Consider the following 16259-nt stretch of genomic DNA (forward strand, 5'->3'; position numbering starts at 1 on the left):
TATCTCCTATTTTGCTATATAATTATGGCCTTTGTTCTTGACTTTGTTATCTTCTACAGGTTAAAGAAAATATTTCAGTGGATTAGGAACTGCATAATAAATTAAAAAGGGGGGAGGTGGAAGGCAATTAGGATTCGCTTCTGGCTTTGTAAAACAGCTGTCATTGCGGTCTCTGTGGTGCCTCCTTTAGCGGTTAAGGTTTTAGGTTTTATCCTTACAAAGTCTTAAATCATTAATGACAGCTAAAACGGTGTGGGACACCAGTCATAAACCAGAACAATTATCTTACACTACCCTGAGAGTTATTTAGAGAAGGAAAGGGCACAAATATTGACAAATCTGATTAAAAAAGAAATTGTATTCTAACAAATCTGAGTATCAGCAATTGCCTTTAAAACCAAGGGGAGCTTCTTGTAAGGACTTTTTAAAAAATAAAAAATGGCTTAGAGAAATTCTAAGAGTTTTTAAAGCACAATCCCTGTCCTTTATCAGTATCTTCCTCACTTTTGAGGACAAGAAAAATGTAACAGATAGTGTAACGTCTCTTGATTTTCTTGGGGGGAGGGGGGGGGAAGTATGGATTATCTTTACTTGAAAATTTAGATGATGGTGATTTTTCAACAAACTTCAGGCTACTAAAACTGAGAAGCCACAGGAGTTATTTATAATTCATGTGTGTGTGTAATGTGGTGGTATCCTTCTGCATTTTATCACATATTGAACAACATTATGCGGTTGTGAATTATTGTATTTACTGAGAAATTATTAATGTTTTTTATACTATCTAATTAGATATAGAAGTGTATTGTTAGCTATAAATTAAAATTTATAAGAAAAAATGCTCTTATCAGAAGAACAAAGTAAGCTTTGAGGTAAAATCATGCTTGTTTATACATTTGACTGTGCTTATTTATAGTCAACAGGCATTTCAGTCGTTAACAAGAATTAGGTGGGTTCTACAGGAAGCCTTTATTCAGGCTCCGTTAATAAGTATAACTCAGTTGTAGACTTTATTTATCTACATATCTTTTTAATAGAAGGAATGCTGACTGGGACTTTCCCATTTACTGTTGGCTCTCTTTTACCTCATTATGTCACATGTGGAGAATTGAAAGGAACTGTATCACATGTCTAACATTTGTTTAATAATCAATAAAATCAATGTACAGAAATGAGCTAGGGCTTTTCACTATGCCTAAACACTGGGTTGTTTTCTCCACGTCAGCTTCTGGGGAAAAAAGGCTGTATGATAAATAGCTAGTGCTTTTGGCATCTAATTAAACATGGAATGTTGTTGAAAATGAGCATGTTGAAACTGAATGTAGAGCTTCACAAACTGGTGATGGGCATTGCCATTGTAAAGTTGCAAAATACTGATACCAAAAATGTTACTAGGCATCTCAAAATTATTGATATAAGCAAGCAGCAGGATATTGAGAATTAAGGACACTTCTTTGTTCTTCACATTAAACTCCTGCTTTTTGGCAACATGAAGTGGGGGGTAAGACCTCTATTGGGCACCTCTCACTTCAGTATTGTTTGAGGTCGCGTATCCCCAGCATTGTGGTTCTTCTGGGCTATCACTATATCATTAATCATTAGTATGAACAGGATACTTTTGACACCTATATGTATCAGTTGGAAAAAGGCACTGTCATAACTAACTTCATGGTAATTGTTCTGCTTTTAAATATTGCATAGTCATGATTATGGTTTCTAGGCTTTTCAGAGTCTTAGAGTGTTTTGTGATGAGGGAAATGTTTCACTTCAAAATAAAAGCAGTTAAAGACCTAAACAAAGTCAATGTTTAAGAGAAAGGTGTACATGAGAATTGGACACTTCGAAATTGTATTATGTAATTTTAAAATAGGTAATAGATAGCTTAATCTTAGTGAGAGGAATATAAGTAATTTCTTTTCTTGACCAACACCAGTACAGTGGTATAAAAACAAAGCAAACTGGGTTAATGGCAAGTGATATTTAGCAAAGGAATGGAATTGCATATGTTGAATGTTTTACAGACACCTCATTGCAATATGAAAACTACTTATGCTAACCTTCTTTTTCTTTATGTTCAAATAGTCATATCCTTTAGAATAAAAGGTAGATTATTTCCTGGTTAGCTTATGAATATCTCAGGTAACCGTATTTCATTTGATATGAAAATTGTTGTGTTTTTCTTCTATAATCCTTCTATGTCCTTGATGTACCTGGGAACCATCCCACAGACTATTGTGAGAGAAAATCCACCTTTTTCCAAGACTAAAATTCCATTAAATGTATTGGTGCAGTGTATTCTAGTCACAAAATGCATCTGTGAGTTAAGAAAAAAATAAATTGCTTTGACAAGTACATTTGAATAATAACAAATGTTGTTATCTGTGAAAATAAAAAACCCAAATCTTTTGATTTACTTCGTTACTTTGCTTCTCTTCTGGCTTGGAAGCAAAAGAAGATAGGGTAAAGCAAAAACAAATAAAAAAACCGCAACCCCAAAGCACCACCAAAGAACTTGTTTTAAAATGTAACTGATTGTTGAAGCCTGGAAATTAGAAGCTATTATACCTCTCATAAGCTTATGTTGTACTTAAATCTGTATCTTGATCTTAAAGTGAAGTTTGTGAAAGTGAAAGAGAACCAAGAATGGGCTGTGAAATACTATAAGCAAAATAAACTAGGAATATCTGTTTAGAATACCACGTTTTATGCTCCTTGAACTATGCTTATTTATAAACAACTTTATTGTCCATAAAAATCAGTTTTGAATTTTTGCTTTTTGCTTTCACAGATGTGGCAAACCTAAGCTGCTTGATTTTGCATATTAAAGTAAATTGTCATTAACTGTTCCCTTTTTTGTGGTAAGGGGGCCCCCTTACCTAGCAGACTGATCTCTGTTTGATGAAGTCTGGATCAGAAGGAAACTGTAGGAGGCACTAAACCAGGCAAAGTGAAAACAAGTTGTTGCTTTTAGTTCCGAACTTGAGAATAGTTTTGATTTTACTTCCCTGAAAATAAACATGCGAGTTCTGTTTCTTAGTCTTTCAGTATTCAGGCTCAACATCTTGAACTAGAAGCTCATAGTCTGCTGTAGCCCAAAAACGTCCGTTTGAGATTGGTATAATAAATGGGAAGAGAGTCTTCTCCTGGTGACACAGGAACACTAGACTAGGAGGATGACTTCTGGTTTTATGTTTTGGATTAGGTACTTATATGTAAAATGCCTTTGTCGGTCTTCACTTCTGTCAGAAGTGACTAGGTGGCTCTTCCAGCTCTCCTGAGTGGATAAAATTTGTCCTGTGGCGCGCTTTAAAACTGTCTCCTCTTGCTTCCTTCTAAGGTAGGACTCTTTCAAGGAGTTACAGTCTTGTGCTAATGAAGCTTTTATGAGGGCAGACAATTGAACTTTATCAGACTTGTGTCCTACCCTGAAATCAAGCGTTCTTTACAGTTATGTAAAGAACAGCTAGAGAACTTTGTACCAAATAGCCCACTTTGTATTTTTTTTTTTCTTCTATTTAAGCATCAGTGATACTTAAAAAAGATCTGGCTTTGTCAAGTATGTGTTTAAAAAAGCAGGAGAGAAGAGGAGTTGAAATTCTCTCTTAGCAAACCATTAAGTCGAACTGTTAACTGTCTGTAAGTATGCAGACTTGTGGTGTATTTGAGTGTAATTGCTACTTGTCTCAGTAAATTGTATGCATACTTGACTGCAGTTGGTCTACTGTTGTTTTCGAGGCTTTGCTTTAATGCACACTTGCATTAATATTGATATGCAGAACATTGTATAGCATTGTACCCATAATTCAAATTTTAAGGTGTTCTCAATATACCTCTACGATTTTTTTCTTTTGATTTGACTTTGAGATCTGTCCCATTGAGAAGAGCAGTCCTGTGACCTTTTTTCCATTCAAACATCTTTGATAATTTATTTATTGAATTTCTATTTGATATTTATATTATCAGAGGAGCAAATTAATAAAACTCAACTCATCTGACCTGGATAATTACGTGTTATATGTGTTAACCACAATTCTAATGTACTGCAACACTACAGCATGCCTATTAGAACAAATATAGTTCAAACCATGCCTTGACAGTGTGCTCTTTTTAAACTAAATAGTAGACTTCCATTTCCATCGATCAGGGTTTGGGGATTTTTTTTGCCTTGAAATTTCAGCCAAAGAATTTGAACACGCCATCATGATAAAAGAATCAGACACTAATCAAGACTCAGTACAGGGGACATGTTTTGTGAGCAGCACAACAAAATGATTTTTTCCCTTTCTTGCATGAAAGTGACTTATAATTTTGATACTAAGAATCGATGAAGAGAGTCTGGAATAACATCTCATGTCACATGTAACTCAATTTAAACACATAGAAACCTTTTGTTTCTTAGGTACAGTTCCTTTAAGGGTGTTTCTTTAGGAAAGCTTGCTGAAGTGACTTAACGTTACCATTGCCGTTACTGAAGCATCACCATTATCATTAGATAAGTATTGACAACTGCTATTTTGCTGGTCTTATCAAATGAGCAAACATTTCTTCTGGGACTTGGGTAGTACTGGAATCATAGGACTGGACTGAATGGGTCTTGACAGACGTATACTTCATGTCTGTTACTATCTATACTTATGCATTCTAACATGTGCTTGTTTTCTTTGGAAAACCCTCTCAGGATGAAAGTTTACACCCTCTATAAGCAATGTATTAGGGCTGCATTGTGCCAGCTTTCATAGAATCGTAGAATGGTTTGGGTTGGAAGGGACCTTAAAGATCATCTGGTTCCAACCCTCCTGCCATGAGCAGGGACACCTTCCACTAGACCAGGTTGCTCAGAGCTCCATCCAACCTGGCATTGAACACTTTGCCATGTGAAACTGCATTATGGTTGTTTAGAGGACTATAGCGTATTTTTAAATAAAGCATCAATAGTGCCTAATAAATCTGTGTGTAATATTTTTACAACCATGCCAGTCTCAGTTTGTGTGCTGGGTTAACTGTGGCTGGATGCCAGGTGCCCACCAAGCCGCTCTATCACTCCCCTCCTCAGCAGGACAGTGGAGGGGAGGGGAGAAAATAAGGTGGACAAAACCCCGTGGGTCAAGATAAAGGCAGTTTAATAAAGCAAAAGGCAAGGCCATGTGCGGAAGCAAAGGAAAACAAGTGATTTATCACCTGCTGATGGGAAGTAGAGATTGTTCAGCCACTTCCCAGGCTTCAGTACGCGTAGTGGTTGCTCTGGAAGACAAACATCATAGTAACGAATGCCCCCCCTTCCTCCTCCTTTCTCTTAGCTTTTATTGCTGTTCAGATGTCATATGGTATGGAACAGCCCTTTGGTCAGTTTGGGTCAGCTGTCCTGGCTATGTCCCCTCCCAAGATCTTGCCCACCCCCAGCCTGCTGGTGAGGTGGCGGGGGGTGTTGGAGAGACAGCCTTGATGCTGTGCTCAGCGGTAGCCAACACACTGGAGTGCTGTCAGCACCTTTCTAGCTACAAATACAAAGCACAGTACTATGAGGGCTGCTGTGAGGAAAATTAACTCCATCTCAGGCAGGCCCAATACAGTTCGACAACTGCTAGGTTTGTCCTTTCTTTGTAGAAAACCTGACTGCTGGTGCCAGCTATGTTATTTAGAACTGTCCTCCCAGAAATTAAAGGAAAATAGACAGTTCTTGTAATAATTTTTATTGTCTGTTCCTGGTTTATGTCCTGAGGAAGCTAATGTCCTGAGGCAGGTAACAATGACAACAGGAGGACAGTGGTAAGTACAAAGTTAATCTTCATTGCTTATAGAGCCTTTGTTCTTTCACAACGTGCGTTATCTTCCAAGCATTTCAAATAAATTTTTAATGTTTCTCTTCATGCTTAGAAAAAAGGTCTGAAGTTTAAGAGAAGAGGAAAATCTGTAGGTATTATCAAAACTATTGACTTACAGAAAACGACTGTAGGATGGGGAAATGGCATGAAAAAATGCTTTCCCTGTGTAATAGTGGTGTAATATGCAGGGTTGTTTGAAATGGGGAATAAATATGCTGTATAGTGTATTCAGCAAATCTGAGTTTTGATGTTCTGAGACAAATGTTGAAGTGTGGTGTTTTTGGAAAATCTCAGCAGGCCATGTTCAAGGTTAGCTGGGCTCATACTCTTAAGCAAAGTTTGCTGCATCAGATTACGGTTTGATACTGTGTAATTTACAGTCTTCCCCTTCAGCGCTTTGTTAAGACCACTTATACAAGATTCATTAGAGTTTGCTGAATTGAGCAGTGCTGCTCAGTGAGAAAAACTGTGTGAAGTAAATTTGATAACAGAAGCCAAAAGTTTTAAACCATGGTGGGTTGATTCCAGCCAGCAAATAAGCAGCCACACAACCAGCAGTGTGATGGACAAGAGAATCAGAAGAGCAAAAGCAAGAAAAACCTCATGAGTTGAGATAAAGGCAGTTATAAATATAACCATGTGGGTGTGGAACAAGTGATGCAAAGGCAATCACTCGCTGCCTCCCACAAGCAGACTGATGCCCAGCCAGTCTTCATACAACCCCTGGTTTGGAAGGACTATGCCACAGTGTCCTTGCTGAGCATGATGGTGTGGAACATCCCTTTGGTCAGGTGGGGTCCGGTGCCCTGGCTGTGTCCCCTCCAGCTGCCCACCCCAGCCTGTTCACTGGCAAAGAAATCGGCAGCCTTGGCACTGGGTAAGCACTGCTCAGCCATAGCTAAAACATTGGTGTGTTATCAGCACTCTTTTAGTCACAAATATAAAACATAGCACTAGATGGGCTTCTCTGAAGGAAATTAACTCCATCCCTGCCAGAGGCAGTACACAAACCTACAGCAGTGCCCTCCTCTCCCAAAAGAAAATAGAAGAAGCTAAAGGTAAATCTTTCACTGAAATATTTTTAAGCTTGCATGGTCGCAGAATCACAGAATGTTAGGGGTTGGAAGGGACCTCTGTGGGTCATCTAGTCCAACCCCCCTGCCACAGCAGGGTCACTTAGAGCACGCTGCACAGGACCTCGTCCAGGCAAGTTCTGAATATCTCTAGAGAAGGAGACTCCATAACCTCCCTGGGCAGCCTGTTCCAGTGCTCCATCACCCTCAAAGTAAAGAAATTCTTCCTCATGTTCAGGGAACTTCTAATGCTTCGATTTGTGCCCATTGCCCCTTGTCCTGTAGCTGGGCACCACTGAAAAGAGTCTGGCCCCATCCTCTTGACACCTACCCTGAAGATATTTAAAAGATACCCTCTCAGCCTTCTCCAGGCTAAACAAGCCCAGCTCCCTCAGCCTCTCCTCGTAGGAGAGATGTTCCAGTCCCCTCACCATGCTCGTAGCCCTCCTCTGGACTCTCTCCAGTAGTTCCTCATCTTTCTTGAACTGGGGAGCCCAGCACTGGACACAGTACTGCAGATGGGGCCTCACTAGGGCAGAGTAGAGGGGAAGGAGAACCTCCCTGGACCTGCTGGCCACACTCTCCTTGATGCACCTCGGGATACTATTGGCCTTCTTGGCAGCCAGGGCACACTGCTGGTTCATGGTCAACTTGTCGTCCACCAGGACACCCAAGTCCCTCTCCGCAGAGCTGCTCTCTAGCAGGTCAGCCCAAAGCCTGTACCAGTGCAGATATAACAAGCTCATGCTTGAAAGTACCAAAGTGAAGCTGAATGTGTTACTTCAGATTTTCTCAGCAGGTATAAATAACATTTAAATTATTTTGTTTTCTTGGAATACTTTAAAATTGTCAGTTAATATAGTAGGTAGCATTCCCTTAGTGGCATACTACTGTGTGCGTACTATACATTTTTCAGGATAAAAATGTTTTTTAAGCAGAAATGAATTAAGTCACCTTTAAAAAGGGAACGATAGTGTGGAGAATTTTGTGCTGTTGTAATGATTCACGTGAGAATCAGTCTTTTTATTGCTGTCATTCGTTTATAAACCGTACTGTGAGCACACTGGGTAAGATTAATCTGACATAACTTTAGATGTGCCTGTCTGAACTAGTTGTTCGTTTATAGTCAGTGAAAGGTACTACATTCCCAGGGAAAGATTTATTTCATCATAATGTTGCCTCTAAAATCAGTGAGATGAATCACTTCCCAGAAGCACCTTTTACTTTCTATTGATGGTAAATAGAATTTTGATAATTACTCCAGATACACGTACCCATAATTCGGATCTCAAAAGAACTCCCTTCAACAACTAAAGATTTAAAAAAAAAAAAAAATAGAAGTATGTACCAGTTATGGAAAATAGATGAGATTTAAGTTTTTAGTGCTTGTGGTGTTCTCTGTAATCATACTGATCTATTTAGGTTAACAAGTACATGTGATCAGCACACACATTGGTCACTGAAAAGTTTAAGTGATTTTATTTAGCATTCTAAAGACTTTTACCTAGGGAAATCTTCATTCCTGCAGCTGAAGAAGAATCTTCCTTGAAACCTGAATTAATTGTATAGAAATTTAATGGTTGAGTGAATGACCGGAAGATAGTAACTTTTTTTTTTCTGCCTGGGTCCACCACCGCTTTTGTCAGACTACTGTGTTTTAATGCTGGAATTGGAGCCCTGTCTTTAAAAAACAAGCAGTAGCAGTCTGATTCCACGTATTTTGAACTCTCACTGGTGATTATGAAATTAATTCAATGCTGTTTTGTAGAAAAGATGTTCCAGTTTGAATAAGAATTATTACTGAATGTTATGTGATGGTCTTTGTTATCAAGGGTAAAAAGTTTATGAATTTTCTCTTTAAAGCAACTAATTGAGCTGGGATTTTAAGAGCTTCTCACTCCTATACCAGCTGGTCATTTCAAGCTCTTTCCCTGTGGAAATTTGTGCCAAATGCAAAGTCAGCTGTTTTACAATGCCTGGAAAGATGTATGAACATCAGAGAGAGGAAGAGAATTAATAATTTTGTTTCCAAACTGCTTTCCTCCTCTACTCATAAGGCAAGTTTGTTTATTCTAAGCTTATATGTATATATTTTATCTGAAGTGGTTCTCACAAACTAGTCCAAAACAGATGAGAATGCTTGTCAGGTTGACTGTGATATGCCCTCATTTATTCTTGGCTGTAGAAAAGGTGAAGGGATTGTGACAGTAGTTAATTAGGAGAGGGAAGGAAGGAGAGCCTTGGTGCAAATCGGACCTGAATGTTGTTAGAGTTGTAGTAATTATACCATTGTCATAATTCAGTTTTTCAAGGTTGTTGTCTGTCTAGTATTCTAGAATTGATATTCTTGATTTTTGTTGAAATAAATGCAGAGAGCAATCAAACCTGAAGGAAACTAGAAAGAAGTGCTTCTTTGCTGACAATAAACAGCAATTTTAGAGATTTAGATATTTGAAGACTTTGATTTATTGGTTCTAATATAATTTCTTTGATCAAGACAAATATGTAAAGTAGAAGCCTATTAATGCAGATGGGGAAAAAAGGGTTATAATACAGAGCTTTGTTTTTGTTGTAGATAAGTAGAATGAAATTTCACTTTATGCAGGATAAATGTAAAATTAAAAAAATATGTTTGCCTGCGCAAAAGTGTTTGCACATCTAGTAGTAGATGGTTATAGATAATGTCTTTTTCTCCTTATGTGCATCCTTGTAATTAAGACAACATTTGAGGAAACAACAAAATCTGCCCAAAAATGTGTTCTTAACAATTAAAAGTAAGTTTCAGTTGTATAGATTAGTAGTTCTTAAAACTATGAATCAGAGGAGGCGTAGACAGAAGTATGTGTAAAATGTGGGAAGTAAACAGAAATGTCCAGTTTAGGTACCATGAAACTTCTTCCAAATTATGGTTCAGAACATGAATAAAGAGACTGTTCTGAGAAAGTTGTGATAATTTATCTATTTATCATGAAAGTAATTGCAAAGAAAAATGTTTTATTTGATCTCCCTGTAGATTAGATTTTCACATTTTATTGTTGTAATTGTGTATTTGTATTACTGAGTCATTCTGTCTTTAGCAGAATGCATTCATACTTTTCATTTGACCAAAAAAATACCAAATGCCTCTAAAATATCTTTTTACATTTCACACACTTCTTAAGTTGCTTATACTTGGCAGTTGTTTTTGTGGTGTTTTTATTTGTGCATGAGATTGCCTTGAAAAATCTTCATATCTTCAGGGTTTTTATCTAAAATCCAAGTAGAATAAGATCTGTTATCTTCTTTGTTTTTTTTTTGCCATTCATAGCATTGTCATTTTGATGTTCGATTTGCTTATTTCTTCTAAGATTGACTGCCATCTTTCCTTCTTTGTTCATTTGATGAATTTTCAAGTCAAGAAGCCATCTATTAAGGGAGAAAAGGAGGCTGAGGGGTGACCTGGTTGCTCTCTACAGCTTCCTGAGGAGGAGAAGTGGAGAGGGAGATAATGAGCTCTTCTCCCTGGTATCCAGGGAATGGTTCAAAGCTGTGCCTGGGGAGGTTTAGACTGGACATTAGGAAGCATTACTTTACAGAGAGGGTGGTCAAACATTGGAACAGGCTTCTTAGAGAGGTGGTCGATGCCCCAAGCCTGTCAGTACTGAAGAGGCATTTGGACAATGCCCTTAACAACATGCTTCAATTTTCAGTCAGCCCTGAACTAATCAGGCAGTTGGACTATGGATGATCATTGTAGGTCCCTTCCAGCTGTATCCTCTTCTCTCTGCTCTGCTCTTTTTTCTCCTCTCCTCTCCTCTCCTCTCCTCTCCTCTCCTCTCCTCTCCTCTCCTCTCCTCTCCTCTCCTCTCCTCTCCTCTCCTCTCCTCTCCTCTCCTCTCCTCTCCTCTCCTCTCCTCTCCTCTCCTCTCCTCTCCTCTCCTCTCCTCTCCTCTCCTCTCCTCTCCTCTCCTCTCCTCTCCTCTCCTCTCCTCTCCTCTCCTCTCCTCTCCTCTCCTCTCCTCTCCTCTCTTTCCACTTCAATCCATTCTTCAGAACTTGAAGAATCTGATTCTGAAGAATTCTGATTTTCACGAATAAACAATTTCATTCTGGATGTTCAGCAGTGCATATTTTACTCCATTTCAGGAACTCGTCTGAATATACTGTCAGGCATGTGTAGACAACTTCTATACTTTGGAGGAGTATTTCACCTCTGTTCTAGGTCAAACAGGCATGAAAGACCAGCCGAAGTTCTGCATAGATGCGGCAGCTTAGGAGGAAACCCTTTTATTGAAAAGCATAGTGAGTGGCAGAAGCTTAGTGAGGAATGGCCATAATATTCAGAAAAAAGGAGATTCTGAGTAGTGCAGCTGCTTTTGAGGATGGTGGTGTAGGTGAAGATAGGTTCTTGAAGCAATTTTAAAGCGTGTCAGCCAGTCATTGTAAACAACCTCAGGATAGGGATGATTATAGCGTAATTTGTTTATAACTGCCAGTTCACTGCTTCTTCAGGAGGAATTATATTTGTTGGCCATATTCATCTGATTTGGAACCACGATCCGAACATCAGTTTGCTGCTTTGTTTCTTACAGCTGTGCTGTGAAAGATGCAGAATAGTTAAAAAGTGATACATGAGCTTGGCAAAGTACAAGCAATAATTCATGATACTTAATGACAGTGAAAGCATGGTCTTTACTGAACATTAAATGTTCACACGAAGAACGCAAAATAAGACCGAGTGTTTGACATAAGAAAAAAGATTGTGTTTGAGTTCTATGATATGGAAAGAGCACTGATTTATGGTACGGTATACTAGCTCCTGTAAGGGTTTCGGTGTCAGTGTTCATATTGCACTCTAGCTGAAATTTTTCTTACTACAGAACTCTTCCACATGTTATATTAAAAATAGGTTACTTTATGGCAGTATGATTTAACTCTTTTGTGTCTGGTATTGCATCTAGTATTGTACCCAGGTTATAAAGTTGCAGTTTCATTATGAATTTTTACAGTTGCCTACGGACAGTTTTTAAATGTGGTGTAGTTATTTAAAGTAGCACCCACAGAGACTCCATGATCTCTTTTCTGACTGATAATATCAGATTTGAGAGCCTGACATTTTGTACATATGGGTAGAACTATAATAATGTGGTATTGCTTTGCATTTACTAACTTTGAACTCTTCTTATATGTTGTTGCCTGGCCACTTGATATTGGAAAAAATCTTTGCAGGGCTCAGTACTTGGTTTAATGATTTTTGACTCTTCAGCAAACTTTGTCCTTTCATTAGTATCTGCACTTGTTAGTAGGTCATTATAGCTGTGGTTCTCCGCTGATAACCTCCCCCTGTTGTGAAGGCTGACTGCTTGTTCCTCTCTACCTACTGTCTTTTGCTTGGAAAATGCAGGTGTAGAAATGTTGTTAAAGACTGCTTTTTTTTATAGTGAATATTCCACTTCTTTTCTTGGCTGAATATTATTTTATTTTTCACACTTTAAAGCAGAGGTGGTTGCCTTGTATTTCTTCTTCAACACATTTTAACCATGGTCATTTATTTCTGTATGCTCACTTCATTTTTGTTTAGATTTTGCTTGTCTTCTTAGAATTCTTTTTATCATGACTGTTAATATTTTTAATTTATGTTGATTTTTAGGATGACTACTTTAAAAAAGTAACTGTTCCCCCACTTTCTTAAATTTTTGCTGTGACCATTAATTTGTTCATTAATTTTTTTCCTTTATTGAGGAAATTGACTTTAATGATAATTATGATCATAGTGGCTGAAATATGCTTAAAATGCAGTTAAGGGCAAATCAGGTACCTTTTAATGTTTTCTTTGGTGAAATAAGCAGTCACTCTGGACTATAGATGTCTTGCTGCCAAAAGGACAAGTAAAAGGATCGTAAGAACCTGCCAGATAGTCCATAGCCCAGCAGAAGATTCTCCATGAAACCAATTTTATTAACATTTACTGGTTTTTTTTGACGCAGATTCACTGAGATGTTTTATATATACAGACAGCATGTTTTTAACAGTACTGAAACGTCCCGTCACTTCAGACTGATACAGTGAGCTCTGTTTCAGTCTGGTTTAAATGTTACACGTTAGTATATTAATTTGCATTAGCAAGTAAATACAGTTTGAGTTATTTTAGTCTTTTGTGGATTATATTAGTCTGGTTTAACCATTCTACAGTAGTTTATTAATTTACATTAGCAAGAATTTTATGATGAGTAGTGTTTGAGGAAAGGGTAGTCAATCTGTATTGAACCTCTGCATTCCAACTGAGGTATTACTAGTTTTTTTCCTTGTTCTTAGGTCGATCTGTTATCAAAAACAAATGGTGTGATTCATCTCACCTAAATTAGGTGTCTAAAAGTTGTATATCTGAATATTATTAATTAGAATTGTTGAGGTTAGAAGGGATCTCTGGAGGTTCTCTGATTGAACCCTCCTGCACAAGTGGGGCCAGCTAGAGCTGGTTGTCCAGGTCAACGTCCAGATGGCTTTTGAATGTATCCAAGGATGGAGACTCCACATATGTGGTTTCCTGCATGGAAAGAAATGGAAGGAAGTAGACACTTCCAGGTGCTTCATTTCGCCTTAGGATAAGCATCAAAGAGAGTTTAATTGAATGCCTTCTACAGGTGCTGGTTTTACCTCTGTGTGTTTTTATCATAATCTCAGAGAGGCTCATCCAGATGGAGAGATACAAAAAAACCCACCAGTTACTCCTGTTTTCATAAATGGAAACTCCACCTGGGTTTCTTGAAAAGTGTGGCATTTTGCTCTGTAAAATTATTTCATGATTCTGAAGAATGACCATAGAAATACTGTGCTTCTAACTTTGACAGTTTTATTGCCTGCCCTTGGTACACAATATGTGTTTACTAAATATGCAAATATATCATATGCAGTCACAAGTTCTAAACTAAAATACTAATCATAATTAAGATAATAGTTTTATTTGAATGTAATTAGATGTCTCAGGAGAACTAAGGAGGTAGTCAGTTTATATGTTTCGTATATTAGAAGCTTTTATGTTAGAAAATTATAAATTGGTCATTAGCAATAATTGATAGAGAAAAAGTAATTTGTAAGTGGATGAAAATTATGAATTAGGGTAGAAGCCAAAGCTAGTTCTTGCTTAGTTGCATTAATTGTGTCTGAAGATTGGGACTGAAAGAAGACTTTGAATATTTGAATAGGTTTAACCATCAAAAAAAAGTTTGCATAATATTTCAGGTAGCTTCTTGTTTGGAGTTTAATTTTAAGGCAATATCAACTGCTTTTAAATAGGCTATGAAATACCCTTATATTATAAGTGACCATTGGAAATAAGTACTTATAAGAGATTAATTATTTGGGTATCTTTGATTGAAAACATTATTGCATTTTTAATTACATAACTTCCAGAAAAAAGTAGCAAACAGTGTCCTAAAAGAATTTTAGAATTAATTTATTCTGTTCTTTTGCCTTTCTGAATTGGGTAATATATTTGCAGTTATTGAGATTTAACACTTATGCTTTCGAAAGTTTTCAAAGTTACTGTGAGAAAGTAGGATGCATAAGAGTCAGGCTTTGTTTCCGTCAAAATTGAAAGATGTTTCTGCCATTAAAGGGGGATTTTTTTTTTTCAACTGTTTCATACTCAGTTCAGTAAAGTGTTTTGAGTTCATCTTTTTTAAGTTACGTGACTGAAATTGGTGAATTGCGTTCCTTGAGGTATATTTGATCTTGACTATATCTTTTGCAAATTGTTACCAATTTTTTTCTTTTTTTTAATTTTTCCCCTCCCACCCAAAATGTGCCTGGTAGTTGTGCTATTTAATTGGAGCTCAGGACATTGTATAGCATCTGATGATATCTGGGTAGATAGGAGTCAGGCTGTGATTTCATCAGTACTGCTGTTAAATCATTTTTCATCTGAGTGCTTATTCCTCACCCAGTGCTGTCTCTCTCGTGCACCAGCAGTAGGTTTCCTTGGCCACATGGTGAACTGACCTGTGGTATAATTAACAAGTTTTCCGTGTCTGCTTTGGTCCAGAGCAGATGACTGATTCTTTTTCCGAGCATGACTGAATGACTGTTTCGGTGGTACGATGGAAAGGGCAGTAAAGTCTTGCAAATACATAACTAAGGGCAAATGTTGGTTTATATCAGAAGAAAACATTGCTAGGTTATTTTCAGTGTCTTTTTATTTCCGAGTAGGCAAACTGATCTTCAGAGAACTGTAACAAAGCTTCAATTGCTCTTGAAATTTTCATGTTCTGCAGCTTCTGCACTGCCTCTCTCTGGGCCAGGCTACCATTTCAATTACTCTATAGGAAGGAATATTTCAAATATATTTTTATTTTATTTTATGAAAGTGTTGTATTTATCACTATGACAAAATTGAAGGTAATAAAATGATATTACTGTGCATGTTTTTTACAAGCTAGGTTTTGCATAGCATGATTGTTAATTTTCTGTCTTACAGATCATAGCTGTGAGTTTGTCTATCAAAATTACCTCTCTCATCAAGCAAAAAATATTCAGTGGTGGTCACAGTGAAGGTATGAAAGACACTAAATTGTGTTTCACACAGTAATGCTGTTCTTGTTTTCTTTTGTAGCTGGTTGGTGGCGAATTTGATCTAGAGATGAACTTTATAATCCAGGATGCAGAGAGCATTACGTGCATGTCAGAGCTTTTGGAGCACTGTGATGTAACGTGCCAAGCAGAAATCTGGAGTATGTTCACAGCAATTCTACGTAAAAGTGTCCGTAACTTACAGACTAGCACGGAAGTTGGCTTAATTGAACAGGTACTGCTGAAGATGAGTACTGTGGACGACATGATTGCAGGTATAAATTGCCAGCTGATGAAATAATTATTGCATTCTTGAACTGTCAGCATTTTGTGATTATGGAAGAGTTGGGCATGTCTTGGTTTTTACTTAATGTGGTGTTTTGGTTAGTACTGCTATTGAATCAGAAGTACTTTTTTATCAGTTTCAGCAAAATGACAAAAATATATTCTTAGTTTAAAGTATATGTGGATACATTGTTTAAAAGAACTGCCTGTTAATTCATCTGAGAAGATAATGTTATCTTAGTGACAAAAAAAAGCAATTTGGAACATAATTAAGAACAGTACGTGTTAGACTTATGAACTGTCAGGGTAATGTTTTAGTTTTTAAGTGCATTGATCATTTTGGATTATTCAGATGTTAGAATTGTTATTATGATCCATTTTAAACATAACCTATGCCTGACACCATATCAGAAATTATTCATAGCATTGAATGCTGGACATTTGGATTATATTAAACAATCATTTTGTAATATATAGCTATGCTCCCTATAATATCTCTTCACCTTTTATACTTATGGTTTTTAATGTCCTA

The 16259-nt window shown here is 37.3% G+C and overlaps 1 protein-coding gene across 5 annotated transcripts in view; it reads left to right on the forward strand.

Moving 5' to 3' along the window:
* The window catches only part of NBEA (neurobeachin), a 544466-nt gene that overhangs the window by 85382 nt on the left and 442825 nt on the right, over positions 1 to 16259 (forward strand). For all 5 annotated transcript variants that reach the window (XM_075420361.1, XM_075420351.1, XM_075420371.1 and 2 more), the window contains exon 2: positions 15486 to 15717. In XM_075420361.1, coding sequence (XP_075276476.1) covers positions 15486 to 15717 — 232 coding nt within the window. The remainder of the gene's footprint in view (positions 1 to 15485; positions 15718 to 16259) is intronic.

Source organism: Opisthocomus hoazin, chromosome 1 (assembly GCF_030867145.1).
Source record: "Opisthocomus hoazin isolate bOpiHoa1 chromosome 1, bOpiHoa1.hap1, whole genome shotgun sequence".
Taxonomy (NCBI): domain Eukaryota; kingdom Metazoa; phylum Chordata; class Aves; order Opisthocomiformes; family Opisthocomidae; genus Opisthocomus; species Opisthocomus hoazin.